We start from the raw sequence: 23175 nt of genomic DNA, 5'->3' as shown, positions 1-23175 counted from the left end.
GATGAATCATTCTTATTGAATAAATTATACAAATATATTTTAGTCATTTAGCAGACACTCTTATCCAGAGCGACTTACATGAGAAATTAGGGTTAAGTGCCTTACTCAAGGGCACATCAGCAGATTTATCACCTAGTCAACTCTGGGATTCTAACCAGTGACCTTTCGGTTACTGGCCCAATGCTCTTAACCGCTAGGCTGCCTGCTGACATGTTGGCTTGAGATCAGTGGAGGCTGCTAAGGGGAGGACGACTCATAATAATGTCTGGAATGGCGTGTAATGGCTGGAACGGAATGGTATCAAACACATGACGTGTTTGATACCATTCCATCCACTCCATTCTGGCCATTATTATGAGCCATCCTCCCCTCAGCAGCCTCCACTGTTTGAGATACATTTGAGATACAACAGACACAGGCAGTGAACTCAAACATAAGGAGCTTTTCCCCCTCTTGTGGCTTTTTCAGAAACTACCACTTCTCCCAGACAACATCCAGCATTTCCTGCCATTACTCTACAGTACAGGTATAGGATCAAAATGTTAGCCAGTCTGCCACAGCAGGAAAATAATCCTGCAGAAACAGGAAATATTAATTATTTTGTGGATTCTAATTAATGGACATTTTTGTAGGGGTTGCTATTGGGGGTGATATTGCCTTCTCCTGTTGATAAAAATAACTTGAAACAAAATGATGTAGATCATATTACCATATTGGCAAAAGCCTTGACATTGAACGCACGTATTGTGTGAGAACATTATGACCACATCAATGGTCTTGTGAAATATGTAAACATTGTCACACCTGTGTGGGTTAAATCAAGAAATAAAACAGATATGGTGTTCATACTGCTCTTCTGAACGTTATGGAATATCTCACAAACAAAGTCTGTCTTCCCTAACCATCTCAAATTAAATGAAATTGTATTTATCACATGCTTCGTAAACAACAGGTATAGACTAACAGTGAAATGCTTACTTACGGGCACTTCCCAACAATGCAGAGAAAAAAAGAGAAATAATAGAAAACAAACATAATACTCTGTGGTGGAATAAATAACAGGGCTGTTACTCTGACGATTACCAGCCCATTCTCAGCAGAGCCTATTTAACCTCAGAGGAACACAGCTCCATAAAGACTAGATGTGTTATATCACTAAAGGCCTGTGCGCTGCAGAAATGACAACAGGAAACCACTGCAGCATTGGGCAACTTAGTTCAGTGTAAGGGTCATTCTAGAGAAGGGGCCTCAGCAACTTCTCTCATGGCAACATGATCTCATGATGCTGTCTTTGTCATTGTCAGTTCATGACATCAACTACATCAATTAATTGAAAAACATGCGGTAAATTATAATGAATTCATGATAGTGTTAATCAGCAAACATCAAAAGGTAAATTGTTGGACTTTTTACATCTAGGCCTATATTAGAAAACAAATACAAATGGAGGTGTGTTGAACAGTTAAGTTTGTGACTGAAATTATAATGGGGAGCATCAGAGGCCTTTTAAAATGTTCTTTTAAAATATAATAATAAACCCACAATCAAAAATGACTGTATATCCTCATTTGATAAGGGAGATGTGTAGCCTAATGTATTCAAAAACAGTTGTAGGAATAAATCTGCAGGTCAAGACCTGCCATTCAATTTCTTCCAAAGATACTTTTAACTAACTCCCCTTTCATCTGTGGTACAACCTTGTAACCCATTTCAATGTCGTTCATTAAACTCTATCTTTTTCATTTGACTAAAATAAATAATTACTTCAATTTCAGCAAGCAAAACTACACTGAACAAAAATATAAACACAACATGTAAAGTGCTGATCCCTTTTTTCATGAGCTGAAATAAAATAAATATTCCATACGGATACAAATTATATTTATCTCAAATTTTGTGCAGAATTTTTTTTTACATCCCTGTTAGTGAGCATTTCATCCTTTGTCAACATAATCCATCCACCTGACAGGTGTGGCATATCAAGAAGCTGATTAAACAGCATGATCATTACACAGGTGCACCTTGTGCTGGGGAAAATAAAAGGCCACTCTAAAATGTGCCGTTTTGTCAATCAACACAATGCCACAGATGTCTCAAGTTTTGAGGGAGCATGCAATTGGCATGATGACTGCAGGAATATCCAGAGAATTGAAAGTTCATTTCTCTACCATAACCCGCCTCCAAAATCATTTTAGAGAATTTGGCAGTACGTCCTGTCCTGCCTCACAACCGCAGACCACGTAGGGGTGGGGGGGAGGGGTGGTGGTGGTGGGGGTGGGTGCTGAGGTGTATTCTGTCTGTAATAAAGTGCTTTTGTGGAGAAAAACTCATTATGATGGGCTGGGCCTGGCTCCTCAGTGGGTCAGCCTGGCTCCCAAATGGGTGGGCTATCATTGTGTTTACTTGATAGCTACCTACACAAATAACTAGCTAGAACAAAGTGTTAATAAGATAAAAATTAATTCAAAAGATTTAAAAGTAATAAATATAAAAGTTCATTAGGCATCTACCTCAACCGCAAGGCTCTCCAGAGGGTGGTGCGGTCTGCACAACGCATCACCGGGGTCAAACTACCTGCCCTCCAGGGCACCTACAGCACCCGATGTCACAGGAAGGCCAAAAAGATCATCACGGACAACAACCACCTGAGCTACTGCCTGTTCACCCCGCTATCATCCAGAAGGCGAGGTCAGTACAGGTGCATCAAAGCTGGGACCAAGAGACTGAAAAATAGCTTCTATCTCAAGGCCATCAGACTGCCTACATACAGACTGAAATCAATGGCCACTTTAATAAATGGATAACTAGTCACTTTAAACAATGCCACTTTCATAATGTTTACATATCTTACATTACTCATCTCATATGTATATACTGTATCTTATACCATCTATTGCATCTTGCCTATGCTGCGCGGTCATCGCTAAACCATATATTTATATGTACATATTCTTATTCCATCCCTTTAGATTTGTGTGTATTAGGTAGTTGTTGTGGAATTGTTAGATTACTTGTTAGATATTACTGCACTGAACTAGAAGCACAACAATTTCACTACACTCGCATTAACATCTGCTAAACATGTGTATGTGACAAATAAAATTTGATTTGATTTGATCAATACACCCAGTCAGTACAAAGATACAGGCGTCCTTCCTAACTCAGTTGCCGAAGAAGCAGGAAACCGCTCAGGAATTTCACCATGAGGCCAATGGGGACTTTAAAACAATTACAGCGATATGCTGTGATAGGAGAAAACTGAGGATGGATCAACAACATTGTAGTTTCTCCACAATACTGACCTTATTGACAGAGTGAAAAAAAGGAAGCCTGTACAGAATAAAAATATTCCAAAACACGCATCCTGTTTGCAATAAGCCAATAAATTAAAAGTACAAAAAATGTGGCAAAGAAATTAACTTTATGTCCTGAATACAAAACATTATGTTTGGGGCAAATCCAACACAAAACATCACTAAGTACCACTCTTCATATCTTCAAGCATGGTGGTGCCTACATCACGTTAAGGGTATGCTTGTCATCAGCAAAGTTTTTTAGGATAAAAGAAACAGAATAGAATTTAGAACAGGCAAAATCCTAGAGGGAAACCTGGTTCAATCTGCTTTCCACCAGACACTGGGAGATGAATTCACCTTTCAGCAGGACAATAACCTAAAACACAAGGCCAAATCTACACTGGAGTTGCTTACCAAGAAGACAGTGAATGTTCCTGAGTGGCCTTGTGTTTTAGGTTATTGACCTTAATCTACTTGACAATCTATGGCAAAACCTGAAAATGGTTGTCTAGCAATGATCAAAAGTGATTCTACAAAGTATTGACTCAGGGGTGTGAATACTTACGTAAATGTAGTTCAGAGTAATAATATCTAGATGAATGATAAAGTCAAAATAACATAATCCACCATAAACGATTATCATAATCCACCATAACCCAACTTCATATTACAGTATTTTCATCAATACGGACCATCCCACTGGGCACGCACTGGTTGAATCAATGTGGTTTCCATGTCACTTCAATGAAATTAAATTAAACCAACGTGGAATAGACGTTGAATTGAAGTGAAGTTACCAAAACAATTCAGTTAGTGGCAGTATTGTTTCAGCAAAAAGAGACTCTGCTTTTTGATAGTTATTATTTTAACTACACCGAGTATACAAAACATTAACAACTGCTCTTTCCAGGACATAGACTGACCAGCTGAATCCCGGTGAAAGCTATGATCCCTTATTGATGTCACTTGTTAAATCCACTTTAATCAGTGTAGATGAAGGGGAGGAGACAGGTTAAATAATTATTTTTAAGCCTTGCAACAATTGTGACATGGATTGTGTATTTGTGCCATTCAGAGGGTGAATGGGCAAGATAAAACATTTAAGTGCCTTTGAACGGGGTGCTGGGTTTTTCACGTTGAACAGTTTCCGTGTGTATCAAGAATGGTCCACCACCCATAGGACATCCAGTCAACTTGACACAACTGTGGGAAGCATTGGAGTCAACATGGGCCAGCATCCCTGTGGAACGCTTTCGACACATTGTAAAGTCCATGCACTGATGAGTTGAGGCTGTTCTGAGGGTGTTCCTAATGTTTGGTGTACTCAGTGTATGTAACACATTCTTTACACGTAATGCATAGCATGTAGTGGTTGACATACACTGACATTATCATTTATTATATCTATAAATAAAATGTGTGATATAAACCTTATTTAGGGCGCTGACAACAAAGTGTTATCATATTTTGTGATGTAAGAACAACAGATGTTCAGAGGGTGCAGCCAAACTATCATGTTGACCTTTTCCTATAAAGGTTTGCTGCAATGCACCAAGAACTTGTGGAATTTATCAATAACACTCACCCTCCACAAACACATTGTATTTTTCTTACACACTTTGTGACTCCAACCCAAAGATGGAAAACCTGTCTGACACAATTTCCTGGTTTCCTCTTGTGAAAGTCAGTTAATCCCGCAAACCACTGCTTGCATCATGTTCAGAGTAAATACATTGGGCACAAGGACAACAGGGTGGTCTTCTGCTCTGAATTTATTTATCAGCAAGTACAAAAGCCACTCTGGAACATCAAAGAATACTCAGTGACGCAATGGTCTGGTTAATGACTAACTCAGGGGTTCAGAGCTATTCGTTTTTTAAGACAGACAGCAAGTCCACTGCTGACCTCAGTTAGGCTACAGCAATAGCAAGCCATCACAAGGTAAGGCAAAGCTTTCTCAATTCACTTTCAATGTACTTGTACAGAAGTACAGTATTTGAGTTTATAGTGTGTCAAAAAGTTGTGATTGAGGAGACATGAGAGAGGGAATATGATTTGTCTTAATCTATGTAAAAAATATTGACCTCTGTTTATCAAGATAGTGAATGTCTTCAAGTTTTAAATTAAAACAAGGAGATTTACTCTCGCAACACTTCTGGGTTTTATCATACAATACTGTATTTGTTGGAAACGTATTGTATACCTTGTTTAAGAAAAGGGAAGGAGAAGGGAAGCATTCAAACATAGTGTACAAAAAAGAGAATTTCAGCGTTTAATTTTTTTTTTTTATTACCCAATATCTTTGCTTACTGTAAACCTAATCATTAATCCAGGCCATGTATTCCCAGAAAGAGGAGGCTCTTGTATTTGTTCTGTACTTCCAGAACTCTCATCATTTGGTAGTCATCCAACACAAATAATAAAGTACATTTCATTGGTTATGTTTAAGTAACAATATGGAGTGGAGTGATCATTTGAAAAAAGTGGTATTTATGGATAAGTAGGCCTATCCCACTTAGCATAGACTGACGCCGACGTCTTTTGTTTGGTCCAGTCTGTACCAGCCTTAATTTGGCCCAAACTTAGACGTCTATGTTTGGTTCTGATTTGTTCACGTCCAGACCGGATCAAATTTGACCGATTATAGACATCTATGTTTGGCCCAAATATAAGCCGGTCCGGACCAGACGTTGGTGGATGTTGAAATCAAGGCCGGTCCGGAACGGCCTATATTTGGGCCAAACATATACGTCTATGTTTCACAAGTTTGGACAGCACAGTACAGTAGAGCACAGCAGAGTACATTACAGTACTGCACAGCACAGCAGAGTACAGTACAGTAAATAAAAGTATAGCATACTACAGTACAGTAGAGTGCAGTACAATACAGTAGAGCACAGTAGAGTACAGTACAGTAAAGTATAGTTCAGCACAGTAGAGTATAGAACAGTATAATGTACTATATTGTACCCTATTTTACTCTAATGTACTCTACTCTACTAAACTGTACTGTACTCTACTGAATTTAACTGTACTGTACTCTACTGTGCTCTACTGTGCTCTAGATAAACAACAGGTAGATAAACAACAACATATCACAGTTATAAAAATGTAAAAAATATTTCTGTAACCATTACTGAGAATGTTATTGTAGTTGAAGTGGTCTGTTGGTTTACTCTATAGGTTGGACTATGTTGAACATCATTGCCACCAGTTTTAAAAGCTTTAGAAAATGTAACGTAAATTCATGTGATAGATGGGAGCAAATCTTCAGTTGAATGTTACATGGATAGAACAAATATTATTATGATATATTGCTTACTTATTGAGAATGTATTTGTAGTTAAAATTTGGCCATAGAATCGAGTCTGTAAAGGATTTTATTTCCACTTTCATTTAGAACCAAAAATGAACCTGATTTCAACATCTGGAAAATACTTATTTTCAACTTTAAATCAGAACCGAAAATGAACCTGAATTCAACGGTCGGAAAATACATATTTTCAACGTCCAGAAAATGTCCTTTCAATGTCTGGAAAATACATATTTTCAACGCAGGGAAAATACTGTTATGTATTTCCACCTTTCATTCAGAACTTACAATAAATATATTTTCAATGTCATTTTGCTTACTGGGATGTAAAAGTTGTCTAAGCCAAGATATTACTTAGCTCCCCTTAGCAGATCTATACAATCAGAATTTAGGGTTGGACGTATGTTTGGATAGTGGCTAAGCTGTTTTTCTTTGTGGTCAGTTCCCTATGTACTTGCTATGGCCTAACCTCTAACCCACTGACCTCTGCAGCTGAAGGCGAGCCAGCATCCCATTCACTATCCAAAAAGAAAAGGACAGATAAAGTCAAAATAAATCAATCACTGACAGACAGACCTCAGCCAGTGGCGTAGTGCAGTTTCGCTGCCCTACGCTTGGACCCCCGCAAGGTCCAAGCAAGCCCGCATTTTGCCATGAGGCTAAGAGAAAATGTTTCTGTTTAGAGCTAATTTCCTGTCCTTCTAAACCTGTTTTTAATGGCTTATGACGTGTTCATATGCTATCTGGTGTCCTGATCTGCGGGGGTGTGTTCTAGACAAGTGACCTCAGCTCAATGTTCCAGGCAGTCAATCATGATTTGAGATGGTAAACATTGATAACAAAGCCATGGCTTGAAATAATAACAGGCACTGACAGAATTAACCATATGACCCTTTTCTATCTCTTCACAGAAAAATTCAAAGGAAATTTCTGACCAAAAAGACAAACATGCGTCATATATTTTGCCCTCTCCTTCTGCTCTCCTGCCTCTCGGTAGGCCTGGCGAACCGTGTATATGTCCACCCATTTAACCTCTTTGCCTCTGAGAACGTCAGCTGTGAGACCATCAAAACTGAAGTGACCAAACCTCTGGAGACTGTCCCTTTGACTCCCATTAACAATGACAGTGTGGTGCCTGACACTCGAGACCTCCCAGGCACTGACAGACTGAAACAGAACGTCACTCAACGCACTGCCGTACTGGCAGAGCTGCTCAACTCTCTGGGCCTCCGGATGTACAAGGCTCTGAGCAGCAAGCAAAAGGACTCCAACACCTTGCTCTCGCCCATGAACACCTTTGGCTCTCTGGTCACCTTGTACCTGGGGGCCTCCAAGAAAACAGCCATCCCTTACCAGCAGCTGCTGGGCCTGAACAGGGACACGGACAGAGACGACTGTGTCTCCTTAGTGGACGGCCACAATGTTCTTCGCACTCTGCAGGACATCAATTCCCTGGTGGATGGGCCCAAGGATGAGATCAACACTCGTGTGTGGGCCTTTGCTCGCAAGGGCGCTGACCTCTCGAAGGACTTTGTCCAAGGCACCCAAGATTTCTCTGATACCTCGTACATCAGAGCAGTGGATTTCTCCCAACCCCAGGAAGCTGAGACCCAGGTCAACAACTTCATCCAGAAGACATCAGACAGGAAAATCACGAGCTTGTTCAAGGACCTTAGCTCAACCACAGATCTACTGTTTGTCAGCTCTGTCCATTTCAAAGGTAAGCACTCATAGTTTTCACACAAGCCAAAAAACACATACAGTACAATAGCAGTGTCAAAATATTGCAGCAGCAGACAAAAACAATTCTACAAAATACACATCATAAGCAAAAAACAAGCTATTTTTCCCTTTTTCAGGCAACTGGAGGAAGGCGTTCCAGACAGAGAAAACTACCATGCAGGAGTTCAAGGTTGACGCGACAACAACTGTCATGGTCCCTCTCATGACCCACACAGGTACCTACAAGTACCTGAATGATAAGGACAGGAAGTGCACCGTGGTGAAACTTTCTCTGAGCAAACGGGCCTACATGCTGCTGGTAATGCCTCACGAGGGGAGCAGCCTGCATGACATGGAGTCTCGACTACAGTCAGACATCATCTCTGGCTGGCACAGGCATCTGAAGGAGGGGTAAGTCAGAAAATATCTGAGCTACATCTTGCAATGTTTCTGACAGATTTATGTTATCTATGATGACACCTACAAGTGCTGTATTATGTGCTGCATTAAACATTGATAACTATTACTGAAACATTGGAGCTCAATATATTTCTGTCCCGAGGAGAATATATATTTCTTGACAACTGACACCACTTCACACTTTGCGCCACAAAGATTTGTGGAAAGACAAATCAATCAATCAATAGTAAGCTATCTTAAAAGTAGAATCCTTAATTGAAACAATAACATAGCCGTCACCCCGCCTGTGTTTTGGTAAAAAGCAGAAGTATGGGCCTGGAGAAAAGTAATCACTCTCAAATTCACAGACAGAGCTATGGATGCAAGGACTGACCATCCATTATATCAACATTATAATTTTAACCAAGTTTTGAGGCCATACAATGTTTGTTTATAATTACATTGTTTGCAACCAATGGAGTAAAATAAGCTTATATTTTGGATTATGATGGGGTATGACAGTTGAACTAAGCTCATGAGGCATTTATAAGTTATATTCTTCAAGAATCAATGGGTATATATCATTAATTTATAAGTCCAAAAATGGAAGTAGCAACTAAGGATTCCAGCTTTAATGGAACATGTACTGTAGCAGCTATCAGGAATAGGGACAGAAATAAGCACTGTGCAAACTGGTCTGTTGTTTCCCCTGTAGGCTCCTGGAACTGTCTCTGCCCAAGTTCTCCATGACAGCCTTGACTGACCTAAGGTCATTGCTCTTTGACATGGCAGCTGAGATTGAGAAAAGTCTGCTGGGTTCAGATGCTGAGTTTGAGAGACTCAGCAGTAAGAAGCCGTTCAGTGTTGATAAGGTAAGATCTAGATTTTCCCTTTAGTGGTATAGGAACAACAAAAATATGTTTACATAAACCTGTGATAGGGAGCAAATAGATACTAAACAGTACCTTTACAAATCGCAGCCTACTATGTGTGGTGAATGCAAATAGACAAAAGAGAGAGAATGGGGGAGAAAACTGTTGGTACTCTAGTACTCCTATAGTCTTTTGCAATAATTTGTTTGAATCTAATGGTGACTTGGAGCTCATTGTAGTTGTGCATCTCTTCCAGGTGTTCAACAAAGTAATGTTTGAGATGTCTGAAAGTGGTGCTGAGACTCAAGACAAGACCCAAGATGAAAGGGTTCCCCTCAAATTCACTGTCAACAGGCCCTTCTTCTTCGCTATTGTAGAGGGAAACTCCAATGCCATTCTCATGCTGGGAAAAATAAGAAACCCAACTCTTTAGGGCTTCTACATCAACATAACAAATCTGTGACCAACTGAAGAAAAATGCACATGAAAGCCTCCTGGATCAGCAGACTTGCGGGTTTATACTGACATAGCAATGCAATATTGCATGTTCCCTTACTAGAATGATCATTTATTCCAGGAGTTAAGAACTTATGTATACATCATGTATCATGTTTGTGAAAAAACACAATATTACGCTGTATTAAGATGCAATGTATTCACATAGAGCACATTCAAATCAAATCAAATTGTATTTGTCACATGCGTCAAATACCACAGGTGTAGACCTTACAGTGAAATGCTTACTTACAAGCCCTTAACCAACAATGCAGTTTTAAGAAAATCCCTAAAAAAGTAAGAGATAAGAATAACAAATAATTAAAGAGCAGCAGTAGATAACAATAGGGGGCTATATACAGGGGGTACCGGTAGAGTCAATTTGCGGGGGGCATCGGTGTCGAGGTAACTGAGGTAATTATGTACATGTAGGTAGAGTTATTAAGGTGACTATGCATAGATAATAACAGAGAGTAGCAGCAGTGTGTGTGTGTGTATGTGTGTGTGGGGGGGGGGGGGGGGGGGGGTGCAAATAGTCTGGGTAGCCAGATTTGACTTGCTGTTCAGGAGTCTTATGGCTTGGTGGTAGAAGCTGTTTAGAAGCCTCTTGGACCTAGACTTGGCGCTCCGGTACCGCTTGCCGTGCAGTAGCAGAGAGAACAGTCTATGACTAGGATGGCTGGAGTCTTTGACAATATTTAGGGCCTTCCTCTGACACCAATATCTAACATTATGCAGATCTTTGTGTCTAATATACATTGTAGAATTACAGCAATGTACTTACTGTTTGCTATGATAAAGGTAGACATGGTTGATAGGATTATTGAAAGGTCTGAATTTGTATATTTCTATTATGCTAAGAGTTGCGATTTGTGATTGCATGAATAAAACATTGTTTCTCAATATTGTTGAACTGTCCATTCGTCTTGAAAAATCCTTTAAAAAAAGGGAACAGCTAGTGACTATATTTCTCCTGAGACTTAAAGGTTTAGATAACATGGGACTAATAATGACAAACCTTTTCGCAAAACCAGACTGTAAATAATGAAGGCTGATCCCTGTCTCGCAAATGAACTGAATGTCACTGAGCTTTATGATATGCCTTATTAGGTCACCCCTCATAACAGCTGAACTGGAATCACATTTACACAACATACAAAGATCGAAAGCTTTTATTACCAAGGTTATTACAACTTTGATTCACCTTATTTAAAAAATGTACAATCTCATCCTTCACCAACTCTGTTCACAATGAATATCTTTATCCTTCACTAAAAAGGTAGATCAAGAAGCTGCCCTGGTCTACTTTTTGCCAGTATTTCTTTTGTATGATGACATAACTTGCATTACTGAACGTACAGTGAATTCTCAGGCAGGCATAGAGGGTTAGGGTTAACCCCCTTTGACCCCATTACATTACACATTTGCTGTTATGAACAGTCAGGGGGCCAGTAGGAAATATTGAATTACTATTGAAAATTAAAATGTTGAAGTTCTCTTGATTTCTTTCATATGATTAGCGTTCAAAATAAATAAGACCCAGTCCCTCATTGTGCTTTCTTCCTTCTAACTACGAGCATACAGATACATTCACATCGGTGCAGGATTATGGTCCTGCCTGCTCTGATGGAGTCACGTCCTGTGCTCCTTGGACCAAGTCATTTAGTGTTGAGAACATGGTGATGTCGGCAGGTTGCAGACCCATCTTCTGAATCTGTCATGGGAAACAAACATCAAATCAAATTTTATTCGTCACATACGCCAAATACAACAGGTAGACCTTACAGTGAAATGCTTACTTTCAAGCCCTTAACCAACAATGCAGTTTTAAGAAAAATACCCAAAGAAAAGTAAGAAATAAAAGTTACAAATAATTAAAGAGCAGCAGTAAAATAACAATAGCGAGGCTATATACAGGGGGGTACCGGTACAGAGTCAATGTGCTTAGCCGAGGTAATATTACCCCCAAGCCATTAGACTCCTGAACATCTAAACAAATGGCTACCCAGACTATTTGCATACCCCTCCTCTTTTACACTGCTGCTACTCTGTTATTATCTATGCATAGTCACTTTAATAACTCTACCTACATGTACATATTACCTCAATTACCTTGACTAACCGGTGCCCCCGCACATTGACTCTGTACCGGTACCCCCTGTACATAGCCTCGCTATTGTTATTTTACTGTCACTCTTTAATTATTTGTTACTTTATTTCTTATTCTAAAAAAAAAAAAAAGAAGGTTGTATTCGGCGCATGTGACAAATACAATTTGATTGAATATGTGCATGTACGTAGAGTTATTAAAGTGACTATGCATAGATAACAGAGTAGCAGCAGCGTAAAAGAGGGGGGGGGCAACTCAAATAGTCTGGGTAGCCATTTGATTAGATGTTCAGGAGTCTTATGGCTTGGGGTTAGAAGCTGCTTAGAAGCTGCTTAGAAGCCTCTTTGACCTAGACTTGGCGCTCCGGTAGTGCTTGTCGTGCGGTAGCAGAGAGAACAGTCTATGACTAGGGTGGCTGGAGTCTTTGCGGTATTAGAGGCTTACCATCACAACAATCATTCTGGGGATTTTCCTGACCTGCCTTCCTTCCTTCCCATTAACTCAAACCAATATACTGTCATCTTTCTATAACATAGTCAAAGGACAACTACAAGATAAGTTTGGGTTCTCTAACAGGGGGAACCCTACCTGCTCTCCCAGGTACTCCACATCCAAGGCCAGCTGCAGGCGGATCTTGCTGTCATCTGTGGGGCCTCCAGTGGTACCTATCGTGTTGGTGGTTGCTGTTTTCCTCGCTTGCTTCAGTCTCTTTAAACTTTCCTCCATTTTTTTTACGGAACTCAAAACTTCTGATATGGTTTCAAAATATCTGCCCAATGTCAAGATGGAAAATTAGTATTTTGTGCTTGGTGGAGCAGACCAAAAAGCTACTTAAGTTTGTGAGGTTGACTGCCCTTGAATTCAATTCAATTGATAGTTTGTGTCCTTGTGTGGTGCCATTCTTAGGACAAAACATTGTGACTCACTGCATTGGCCCTAGAGAGTCAACCTAATTGTATTAAATATTTTTATAACACGATGCCAGGACTAAAGACTATGGCAAGCATTCAAATTGAAAGCTGTATATGTGGACTAGAATTATCTTCACAAGATCTCATTTTCCCATTCATGAAGTGGTCTCCAGCCATCTCTTACAGTATACTGTACTTTCCTACACAGGAAGTCTAACAGACAGCAGAGTCCCCCTACCTGTGAGTACAGTCATTGAGTGTGATCCGTAGCCAGTCCTGGGCAATGGAGGGCTTCACCATGTCTTTGGAGTCGCTCAGGAGCTGGTGCAGTGGCCGCAGGGCATTGTCCATGTAGGCAGAAGCTCTGAAGGGAACTTCCTATACAGGAGATGAAGAACAGGCACATATTTTCAAGCTTGTGACTGCTGTGACTGTGGTGCACTTTTCAATATTTTGGTACTATACAGAAGATGTTCTCTAATCATCTCAGTAACGTTGAAGCCTAATGAAAGCACTGCTCCATTGTCTTGGGAGGATGACGCCTGAGGGGCAGGCCTTCTCACTTTGTTGGTCCTGCGGTATAGTCGGGGGACCTCAGAGGCACTCTTCAGGAAGCGAAAGCACCTCTCAGTTAAATGCTGAGTCATCTTGCTGTTCAGGGTGGGAATGCAGCCAGACAGGGAGGCTTTGGAGTCTTCTAGGGCCTCTGGGGAGAGAACACAGGGCATGGAAGGACACTTGTCAAAAAGGCAATCAAAAGGCACTATATCAACTGACTTGCAGTAAGAGAACAGTAACAGCTGATGGAATAAGTATCATGATTGAACACTGTCTGGAACAAGATATCAGTTTGTGCATTTAATCTTTCAAACATGATGACGACGACATACCTCCAACAATTACAACGTTTTTGTACCCAATGACCTCCAGTTTCTGCATAATCATTTTAGAAAGTTCCGGAATCTGTGAGAAAGGCAAATGTTTAATGGTAAAGAAAACTAATGATGGAAAAATAACAAGGTTAATGCAATTGCATATCTATGTAATGTTGCCTACTCCTAAAAGTAATTCTTAAAATTAAAAACCACATCTATTAAGAAATGTGTGAATTATTTTTGTCTTCTTGGAAGGTAAAACTGACCCTCGTAAAACTGACTATCCTACCGATCCTCGACTTTGGCGATGTCATCTATAAAATAGCCTCCAACAATCTACTCAACAAATTGGATGCAGTCTATCACAGTGCCATCCGTTTTGTCACCAAAGCCCCATATACTACCCTACACTGAGACCTGTACGCTCTCGTTGGCTGGCCCTTGCTTCATACTCGTCGCCAAATCCACTGGCTCCAGGTCATCTACAAGTCTCTGCTAGGTAAAGCCCCGCCTTATCTCAGCTCACTGGTCACCATAGCAGCACCCACTCGTAGCACGCGCTCCAGCAGGTATATCTCACTGGTCACCCCCAAAGCCAATTCTTCCTTTGGCCGCCATTCCTTCCAGTTCTCTGCTGCCAATGACTGGAACGAACTGCAAAAATCACTGAAGCTGGAGACTCATATCTCCCTCACTAGCTTTAAGCACCAGCTGTCAGAGCAGCTCACAGGTCACTGCACCTGTACATAACCCATCTGTAAATAGCCCGTCCAACTACCTCATCCCCATACTGTATTTATTTATTTATCTTGCTCCTTTGCATCCCAGTATCTCTACTTGCACATTCATCTTCTGCACATCTACCATTCCAGTGTTTAATTGCTATATTGTAATTACTTCGCAACCATGGCCTATTTATTGCCTTACCTCCCGTATCCTACCTCATTTGCATACACTGTATATAGACTTTTTCTACTGTCTTATTGACTGTATGTTTGTTTATTCCATGTGTAACTCTGTGTTGTTGTATGTGTCGAACTGCTTTGCTTTATCTTGGCCAGGTCGCAGTTGCAAATGAGAACTTGTTCTCAACTAGCCTACCTGGTTAAATAATGGTGAAATAAAATACAGTACAAAACTTCATTGGCTTATTTTGCAGGATCTTGGTCATGATTGGTCCATATCACTACCTGGTCCTGTAGTTTGTCCACATCGGAGGCTATAAAAACCAGCTGTTTGGTAGATAGGGTTGCTGGGCTGCCACTCTCACTGCCCCCATCATCCTGAGACGTGCGACTGGACGTGGAGGAGGCAGAGCTGGGGAGGGGCCTCACAGGGTCTTTACTGACCTCCGTAGAGGGAGATTTAGTCAGCATCTAGGAGACACGGTCCAGAAACACCAATCATGACAACTTAATAGGACCAGCATTTCCTTTCATAGTATTCACATTTTCATTCCTGCTGCTTTAAAACACTGGAATACTGACATATGCTGAGGCTACGTTGAACACTAGATTAATAGAGGTATCACTGAATCCATAGACAGTATGTACACTAGCATTAATATTATAGTGGAAAGGCTGGGTTTCCATGTTGGAGGAAGGTTGGGTTGCCCTGTTTGAGGAAAGTTGGGTTGCCATGTTGGAGGCTGTACCTCAGTGAGGAACTTGGAGTAGCGTGAGATGAGCTGCAGGGTGAGCTTCCAGAAGCGGTGAGACAGCGGGGGCAGGTAGACCTTTTCCGCCCAGCACCTGACCAAGCTGTTCCACAGCACCTGGGACACCAGCAGGTGGTAGCAGCTGCCCGCTGAGGAATAGAGTGTGTAAGGGGGGGAGAGTGTGTAGGGAGCAGTTAATACAAGCCAGCAGGTAAAATTGCCTTTTGTGGTAATGATTAATGAAATATAACTTATCCATTCATACATTAAAGTTGAGTATAGCTACTAACCTGGTGCTGCCTCTAACCCATCAGCAATAGCATTCTCTAAACATGCAGCAATTTCCTTGTACCTGTGACAGAGATCGGGAACAACAAGTCAATGCATCGCTGTTAAACACGTATAAGCTAGCTTGCTGTTTTTTGAGCAAAACAGTTCTAAAATGATTATTCCAATCTCCATTTTTGTAGAAATGGCATCGCAAAAAAGGATGATGATTATTCTTTACAATAAGATAAATAGCATAGTGCATTCTCAAAACAATCTTGACTGTAAAACAGATAGCAACAGCCGTTACACAACATGCAGCTGTGATGGAATTGAAAGAACACAATTTTAAGCATGTGCAGCATGATAGACTTTCCATTGTGAAATGTGCAAAGGCTGGTTGACAAACAGTGCAAGGCACAGAGAGTCCAACAACCTTCACGTTGACTCTATAGAGGATCAATATTTCCTTAGAGGGAGTATTCATCACGGGCCTTGTGTTGGACACAGTTACTTATAACCCGTAACTGTCATCATCTTATCTCTATGTGTAACATGATATCAGCACAATATCCAGGAAGTAAAATGGATGACTGGACATCAGCAAGGTAGGTGACAATTAAAGGGTGCAAAATCAAGCACAGAAGGTCAGTACAGGATGCACAGAAGTCAAAGGTCATGGAGCACGCAGCTACTCACCGGAGCTGGAAGTAGACAGGTAGGTTCCACTTGTTGTGGAAGCTCTGATAGGAGGCGTGAGCTCTCAGTCTCCTCACACTGGCTTGGGAGCCACACTGCCTATCAAACTTCCTCACAAAGTCCATGCTGATTGTGTACCTCTGCAAAATACAGACATGAACCGAATGAGAATCTGGTCTCCCTCTCCTACTAGTAGAGAGTAGGACTTGTTAGGGTCAGTGTTTCCATTACTATTTCCATTGTATTTCCAAGCTCTGTTGAACACTGTCAAAGAGACTGGCTTCTAATGGTTTTATATGACAGTTATGATGCCATAGGACTACTTTGATGCCAGAAGAACGAGATTGGGTCGTTACAGTGCGTACCTCATAAAAGGTGTCAGGGTTGCCCGCGTTGAAGAGAGAGGGGATTCTCTCGTCGATACCTTTGATGATTTCAGGCCAAACGGAGTTCACCAAGAAGTCGTATCCAGGCACTATGTCTGCCTTTTCACTGGACAGACAGCAGAAAGCAAAGACATGAGAAAGAACAAATAAGAAATTCATAGGTTATGAATGTAACTCAAATCAAATTGTATTTGTCACATGAGCTGTGAAATGCTTACTTACAAGCCCTTATTAACCAACAATACCGTCTTAATAAAATAGAGTTAAGAAAATATTTACTAAATAAACTAAAGTAAATGCAAATAGTCCGGGTGGCCGTTTGATTAATTGTTCAGCAGTCTTATGGCTTGGAGGTAGAAGCTGTTAAGGAGCCTTTTGGACCTAGACTTGGCGCTCCGGTACCGCTTGCCGGTGCAGTAGCAGAGAAAACAGTTTATGACTTGGGTGACTGGAGTCTTGGAGAATTTTTTGGGCCTTCCTCTGACACCGCCTGGTATAGAGGTCCTGGATGGCGGGAAGTTTGGCCCCAGTGATGTATTGGGCTGTACGCACTACCCTCTGTAGCGCCTTATGGCCATTCTACCATATACTTTCTTATATCTGTCGGGAGAAATGCCTTCGGAACATTGACTTCCAGGTCAGCTATGGCGGGTACCTTGAAATGGCCATTCCAGTCACCTCGCGCAGCAGTCTACAGTGATGCGGCACAAACTCTAAGAGCTTGGTGTACATTATTTGAAGGCCATTGGGGGTGGACTTGACCAACTGTTCAACGATGACCTGTTGACAACAAAATAGTCATGTGAAGTACTGTTTATGTAGAGGAGGAAGCATAGACTTCATCTCTGAAGAAGAACACAGTACATTAAGTTCTTGAATTGTCCATTTCTGCATCATTTCGTAAATATATTGGTGAGCTGGACACTAAGAGAGTATCCCAGAAACCAGATTAAGTTTACGCCTGCATTTACAAGCAATTAAAAATCATGATTGTTAGTCCAGGAGTAGGCTTAATCTGGATATGGGACACCAGCCCTAAACGCTCTTCTTTATATGCTATTTAGCAGACGCTTTTAATCAAAGCGACTTACATGCTCTACAAACTGAGCCATACAGGACCTAATCCTGACGGTTCCGCTCCCACACAACCTCACCTCGTCCATGTAGGGCTTGACCAGGACTTGTCCCACCAGAGCCTCTGCGTCCCTGGTCTTGTCGATGGTGGCGTAAGTGCGTAGGCAGTGACGCACAATATCCACATTGGAGGTCTGGAGGCCCTGGATAAGGAGTCCCTCCAAAGACTGCTGTAGCATGGACGTGATGCCGGAAATACGCTACAACACAAATCGTACACAGACACAGTGTCAGTAAAGGAATCTTTACAATGGGCAGGCATGCCCATTTTCAACCATTAACCTTAATCTAGTTTGTGTACTGAAAATCAACCCCAGAAATGCCATGGTGCTGTCAGTGTTGAATAATACGACTTGACTTACAGGCCTGACTTTGTCCAGCAGGGGCATGCCCTTGCTTTGGACAGCATGGAACTGCAGCTGGTTGAACTCTGTGGCAATCCGCTCCAGAATCTGGCCAGCTAAGAGAGGACTACAAAGCAAAAGAAACAGCAAACTTAGAAACTGAAACATACACCAATATATAGAGTACAAAACACGAAGAATATAGCTGACATAGAAACAGGGATAGGGGTAGGCCCTGAAATGCTGGCTGGATGCCATATTCTCAGAAAATATTAAAAACAAGGTCAAAATTAAAGTTTCAGTCTGGGATTTTAAGCACAACAAATTCGTAACATATTGTACGAATTGGATTCGTAACATATCATAAGAACTGCCCAAAAAAGAAGGATGTAAACATATCACACGAAACAGATAACATAGTACACAATTGAATCTCGGTTACACAAAAGTAAAATGATCTGGCAAGTTTTTTTTTTTTTTTTTTTTTTACTTCTGGAGGAAATGCAGTTAATAATTGTGAGTCTCCTCCCTCACTAATGGAAAAACTTTCGGCCAAACTCCTCCCTTACACTAATTTAGCCCGTGTTTATCATGGCCAAAAAGCACATTTTGGTTTTCATGAATTTTTTCGATATAGCCAATTTTGACTTTGTGGCTGTGGAATCTAATGGAAACGTTTATCATCCGTACACAGGCTTGAAAATCACTGCACCAGTTTACGCACCGCCTTCGCCCAATCCTGATTCGTCCAAATAATCTATGAACAATTGAATGAAGTAGCACACAAAAAAAAAACGGGGACCCGTTTTGGCAAGTGAGCACCACTTTCAAAACTACTGGTTTAAATTATACAAAAGTTCCGGAGCATCACTTTTTTTTGTACTTTTTACGCCTTTTTCTCCCCAATTTCATAATATCCAATTGGTAGTTACAGTCTTGTCCCATCGCGTCAACTCCCGTACGGACTCGGGAGAAGCCAAGGTCAAGAGCCATGCGTCTCTGGAGAATCACTTAAAAAAAAATGGGGTAATGGCTTCTTTCTGTGACCTTGCCTCATCATTAACTTAGATGCATCCGTATGGTAGAGAAACTATAATATGTCATATCAGCAAAAAGCTGATGCAATCATTATTTTACATACCTGCTTATCTCTAGAGATGTTGAGTCTTTTGAGTTCTGAGAATGTAGGATTTTTTCAATCTTCTCTACTGATCGAACAACTTGGATGAGTCTTGTGACACACATCTTGTATAGGGGAACAAAAAAACATGAGAAACATGACAGTTTAAACAGACTCATCTCTACCATCCAGCTACACACATACAAATGTACTGTATTTTACAGAAACACAAATGTCTGAAATGGTAGACATACACTATATTAAAAAAAGTATGGGGACACCCATTCAAATGAGTGGATACAGCTATTTCAACCACACCCGTTACTGACAGGTGTATAAAATCGAGCAAATAGCCATGCAATCGCCATAGCCAAACATTGGCAGTAAAATGGCTTTACTGAAAAGCTCAGTGACTTTCAAAGTGCCACTGTCATAGGATGCCACTTTTCCAACAAGTCAGTTCGTCAAATTTCTGCCCTACTAGAGCTGTCCCGGTCAACTGTAAGTGCTGTTATTGTGAAGTTGAAACATGTAGGAGCAACAACGGCTCAGCAGCGAAGTGGTAGGCCACACAAGCTCACAGACCGGGACCACCAAGTGCTGAAGCATAAAAATCGTCTGTCCTCGGTTGCAGCACTCACTAACGAGTTCCTAACTGCCTCTGGAAGCGACGCCAGCACAATAACTGTTCGTCGGGAGCTTCATGAAATGGGTTTCCATGGCCGAGCAGCCGCACACAAGCCTAAGATTACTATGCGCAATGCCAAGCGTCGGCTGGACTGGTGTAAAGCTCACCACCATTGGAAATGCGCTCTCTAGAGTGATGAATCACGCTTCACCATCTGGCAGTCCGACGGACTGTTTGGTGGAGGAGGAATAATGGTCTGGGGCTGTTTTTCATGGTTCGGGCTAGGCCCCTTAGTTCCAGTGAAGGGAAATCTTAACTCTACAGCATACAATGACATTCTTGACGATTCTGTGCTTCCAACTTTGTGGCAACCGTTTGGGGAAGGCCCTTTCCTGTTTCAGCATGAAACACAAAGCGAAGTCCATACAGAAATAGTTTGTTGAGACCTCCCGAGTGGCACAGCAGTTTAAGGCACTACATCGCAGTTCTAGAAGGGCCACTACAGACTTGGGTTCGCTCCCGGGCTGTATCACAACTGGCCGTGATCGGGAGTTCCATAGGGCGGTACACAATTGGCCCAGCGTCATCTGGGTTAGGGGAGGGTTTGGCCAGGGGGGCTTTACTTGGCTCATTGCGCACTAGCGACTCCTTGTGGTGGGCCCGGTGCCTGCAGGCTGACCTCGGTTGTCTGGTGAACGGTGTGTCCTCTGACACATTTCCTCCGACACTGGCTTCCGGGTTAAGTGGGCGGGTGTTAAGACGCGCGGTTTGGCGGGTCATGTTTCGGAGGACACATGACTCGACCTTCACCTCCCGAGCCCGTTGGGGAGTTGCAGCGATGAGACAAGATCGAAATTGGGGAGAAAAAGGGGGTAAAATACAACAACAAAAATATAATAATGGTTTGTCGAGATCGGTGTGGAAGAACATGACTGGCCTGCACAGTGCCTTGACCTCAAACCCATTGAACACTTTTGGGATGAATTGGAACGCCGACTGCGAGCCAGGCCTAATCGCCCAACATCAGTGCCCGAACTCACTAATGCTCTTGTGGCTGAATGGAAGCAAGTGCCTGCAGCAATGTTCCAACATCTAGTGGAACGCCTTCCCAGAAGAGTGGAGGCTGTTATAGCAGCAAAGGGGGGACCAAATACATATTAACGCCCATGATTTTGGAATGAGATGTTCAACGAGCAGGTGTCCACATACTTTGCTTCCTGTAGTGTATAACCTTGAGAATGCCACGTTATGAGTCATAATACCCATAAAACCTAGAGGTCAAACACATACTTTTGGTCATATAGTGTATAAATCCAGGTTAACAAACCTTTTTGTTTTGCAAGTCATCTTGTTTTGATAGCTGGTTGTCAATGGCTTGGATCACCTCACTTACAGATGTTCTCAAGCTCTGAAAAAAATAAAGGGAGAAAGATACAACATACATAAATGGGACAAAGTGTGTGACCAAGTCAACAGCAACGAAGGTGAAATCAACATATCATAATATGAAGAAGAAAAAAAAAAGAGTCAAACAGAGCACATACCAGTACCTCCTCCTGCAACTGACCCAGTGGCACTGATAGCTGGTTCAGGGCTTTGTCCATTCCAACCTAAATAGATGATACATCAAGTATGCCCATTATTCTCTAACTACTACTGTAGCTATTAGGCCTATTTGACATTTAAAAGTCCTGATCTTAGCTGGAGCAACTGTTTGGAAGAACAAACAGGCATCTCATCATCACACCCATTTAGATTGCTACATCCATATTGAGCAGATTCTGCTGATGCTCCCAGTTTCTTTCAAGTGACATCATTGTAAAATAGGATTGCCATCTTATTATTTGGCTACAAATGCATGGTTGTAACGTTCATTAATGCCACGTATGGGTGGGGGACACTGCAGCATCTTGGACGTGACAGCCATAGGAACCTACCAGATTGGTGGAGAGGTTGACAAAGTCTGCATAGTCTTTGTTGATCAGCTCCACCATGGCTGTTTTGAGCAGTTTGTAATACATCTCAAGGTCCTCGCGCATCTCCTCCAGCTGGACATGCTTTCTGCAATCAGCAACAAACTGATCCACGTCGAAGTCATCCTGAATGCAACAGAAGATGAAGAAGAAAACATGTATCATGATTGATCATGTAGTTAACGTTAGCTAGTTAGCTAGCTAGCCAATGCTTATGCAAAATCTGTCCAGCAGAAACTAACTTGCTAGCTGCTTGCCATTTCTAATCGGGCATTAACAGTTTGATGAAGAAGGTAGATAGCTAAATATGAGGAGACAAATTTAGGCGTATATAATTCGTGTCTTTTCAAGATGTGATAACATGGAATAAAGCCAGTTTGGCTGATCACTGCTAGCTAACCTATGGCAATACCAGCTAACGTTAGCTTGGAAAAGTGACATTATCTGAGCTACTGTTTGCTAACTACCTTCATAAACACGTCCTTGTCGAAACAGAGAGAATCCGGCCCCTTTGGCAGATTCATTTTTCTTTCGTACTATCCTTGAAATCGATAAAGGCTGGACATGTAGTTATAATATAAAGTTAAAAAAAGGTTGCTAAATAATTTCTGAAGAATGAGAAGAGGGGAAAAATACTGAAATTATACTTCCGCAAACATGGCAGTGTACCACCACAGATAGAACAATGAGACAGATATTTCACCGGATGTATAATGTGAAGCATCCGGTTGGTGTTTCCACTCACTACCAAATATGGTGATGAGAGGAAGTCCATTGGCAGCAGTGGGAGAAGATTTTTCTCATCTGTGAAAAATTTGATCTCAATGCAGTTTTATTTTTCCAAAACTAGTATATGTTACTGAGTGGGCTACGTTTTGTAGACTTTACCCTGTGCCAAAGTTTAAAAAAAATGAGTAGTTTAGGAGTGCAAGGGCGAATTGAGTTATTGCACACGCGCACTTCAAAGAGTAGGC

General features: G+C 41.5%; 2 protein-coding genes across 3 annotated transcripts; one reads left to right on the top strand and one right to left on the bottom strand.

The window, feature by feature from the left end:
• The first annotated feature begins 4984 nt into the window (after positions 1-4984).
• Positions 4985-10101, top strand: agt (angiotensinogen). Its single transcript, XM_029765137.1, has 5 exons — positions 4985-5237; positions 7521-8329; positions 8469-8742; positions 9446-9602; positions 9859-10101. The coding sequence occupies exons 2-5, from the start codon at positions 7558-7560 to the stop codon at positions 10033-10035; spliced, it is 1380 nt and encodes a 459-aa protein (XP_029620997.1). The 5' UTR covers positions 4985-5237; positions 7521-7557; the 3' UTR covers positions 10036-10101.
• Positions 10102-11251: 1150 nt separating this feature from the next.
• On the bottom strand, positions 11252-22875 carry cog2 (component of oligomeric golgi complex 2). 2 transcript variants are annotated; one of them, XM_029765135.1, is made up of 18 exons: positions 22669-22875; positions 22166-22327; positions 21773-21838; positions 21556-21636; positions 19622-19725; positions 18499-18607; positions 18157-18336; positions 17658-17782; positions 16982-17108; positions 16617-16756; positions 15941-16002; positions 15648-15799; positions 15184-15369; positions 14009-14081; positions 13682-13824; positions 13357-13496; positions 12796-12976; positions 11252-11811 (listed from the first exon to the last, which is right to left on the bottom strand). In XM_029765135.1, exons 1-18 carry the CDS (start codon positions 22723-22725, stop codon positions 11704-11706), a joined length of 2196 nt encoding a protein of 731 aa, XP_029620995.1. In that variant the 5' UTR covers positions 22726-22875; the 3' UTR covers positions 11252-11703. The 2 variants fall into 2 exon arrangements, with proteins under 2 accessions (XP_029620995.1, XP_029620996.1); XM_029765136.1 differs by having other exon boundaries at positions 21779-21838.
• Positions 22876-23175: the final 300 nt, after the last annotated feature.

Source organism: Salmo trutta, chromosome 10 (genome assembly GCF_901001165.1).
Source record: "Salmo trutta chromosome 10, fSalTru1.1, whole genome shotgun sequence".
Lineage (NCBI taxonomy): Eukaryota > Metazoa > Chordata > Actinopteri > Salmoniformes > Salmonidae > Salmo > Salmo trutta.
Note: the sequence above shows the minus strand (reverse complement) of the source record. Positions and strands in the feature narration are given on the sequence as shown.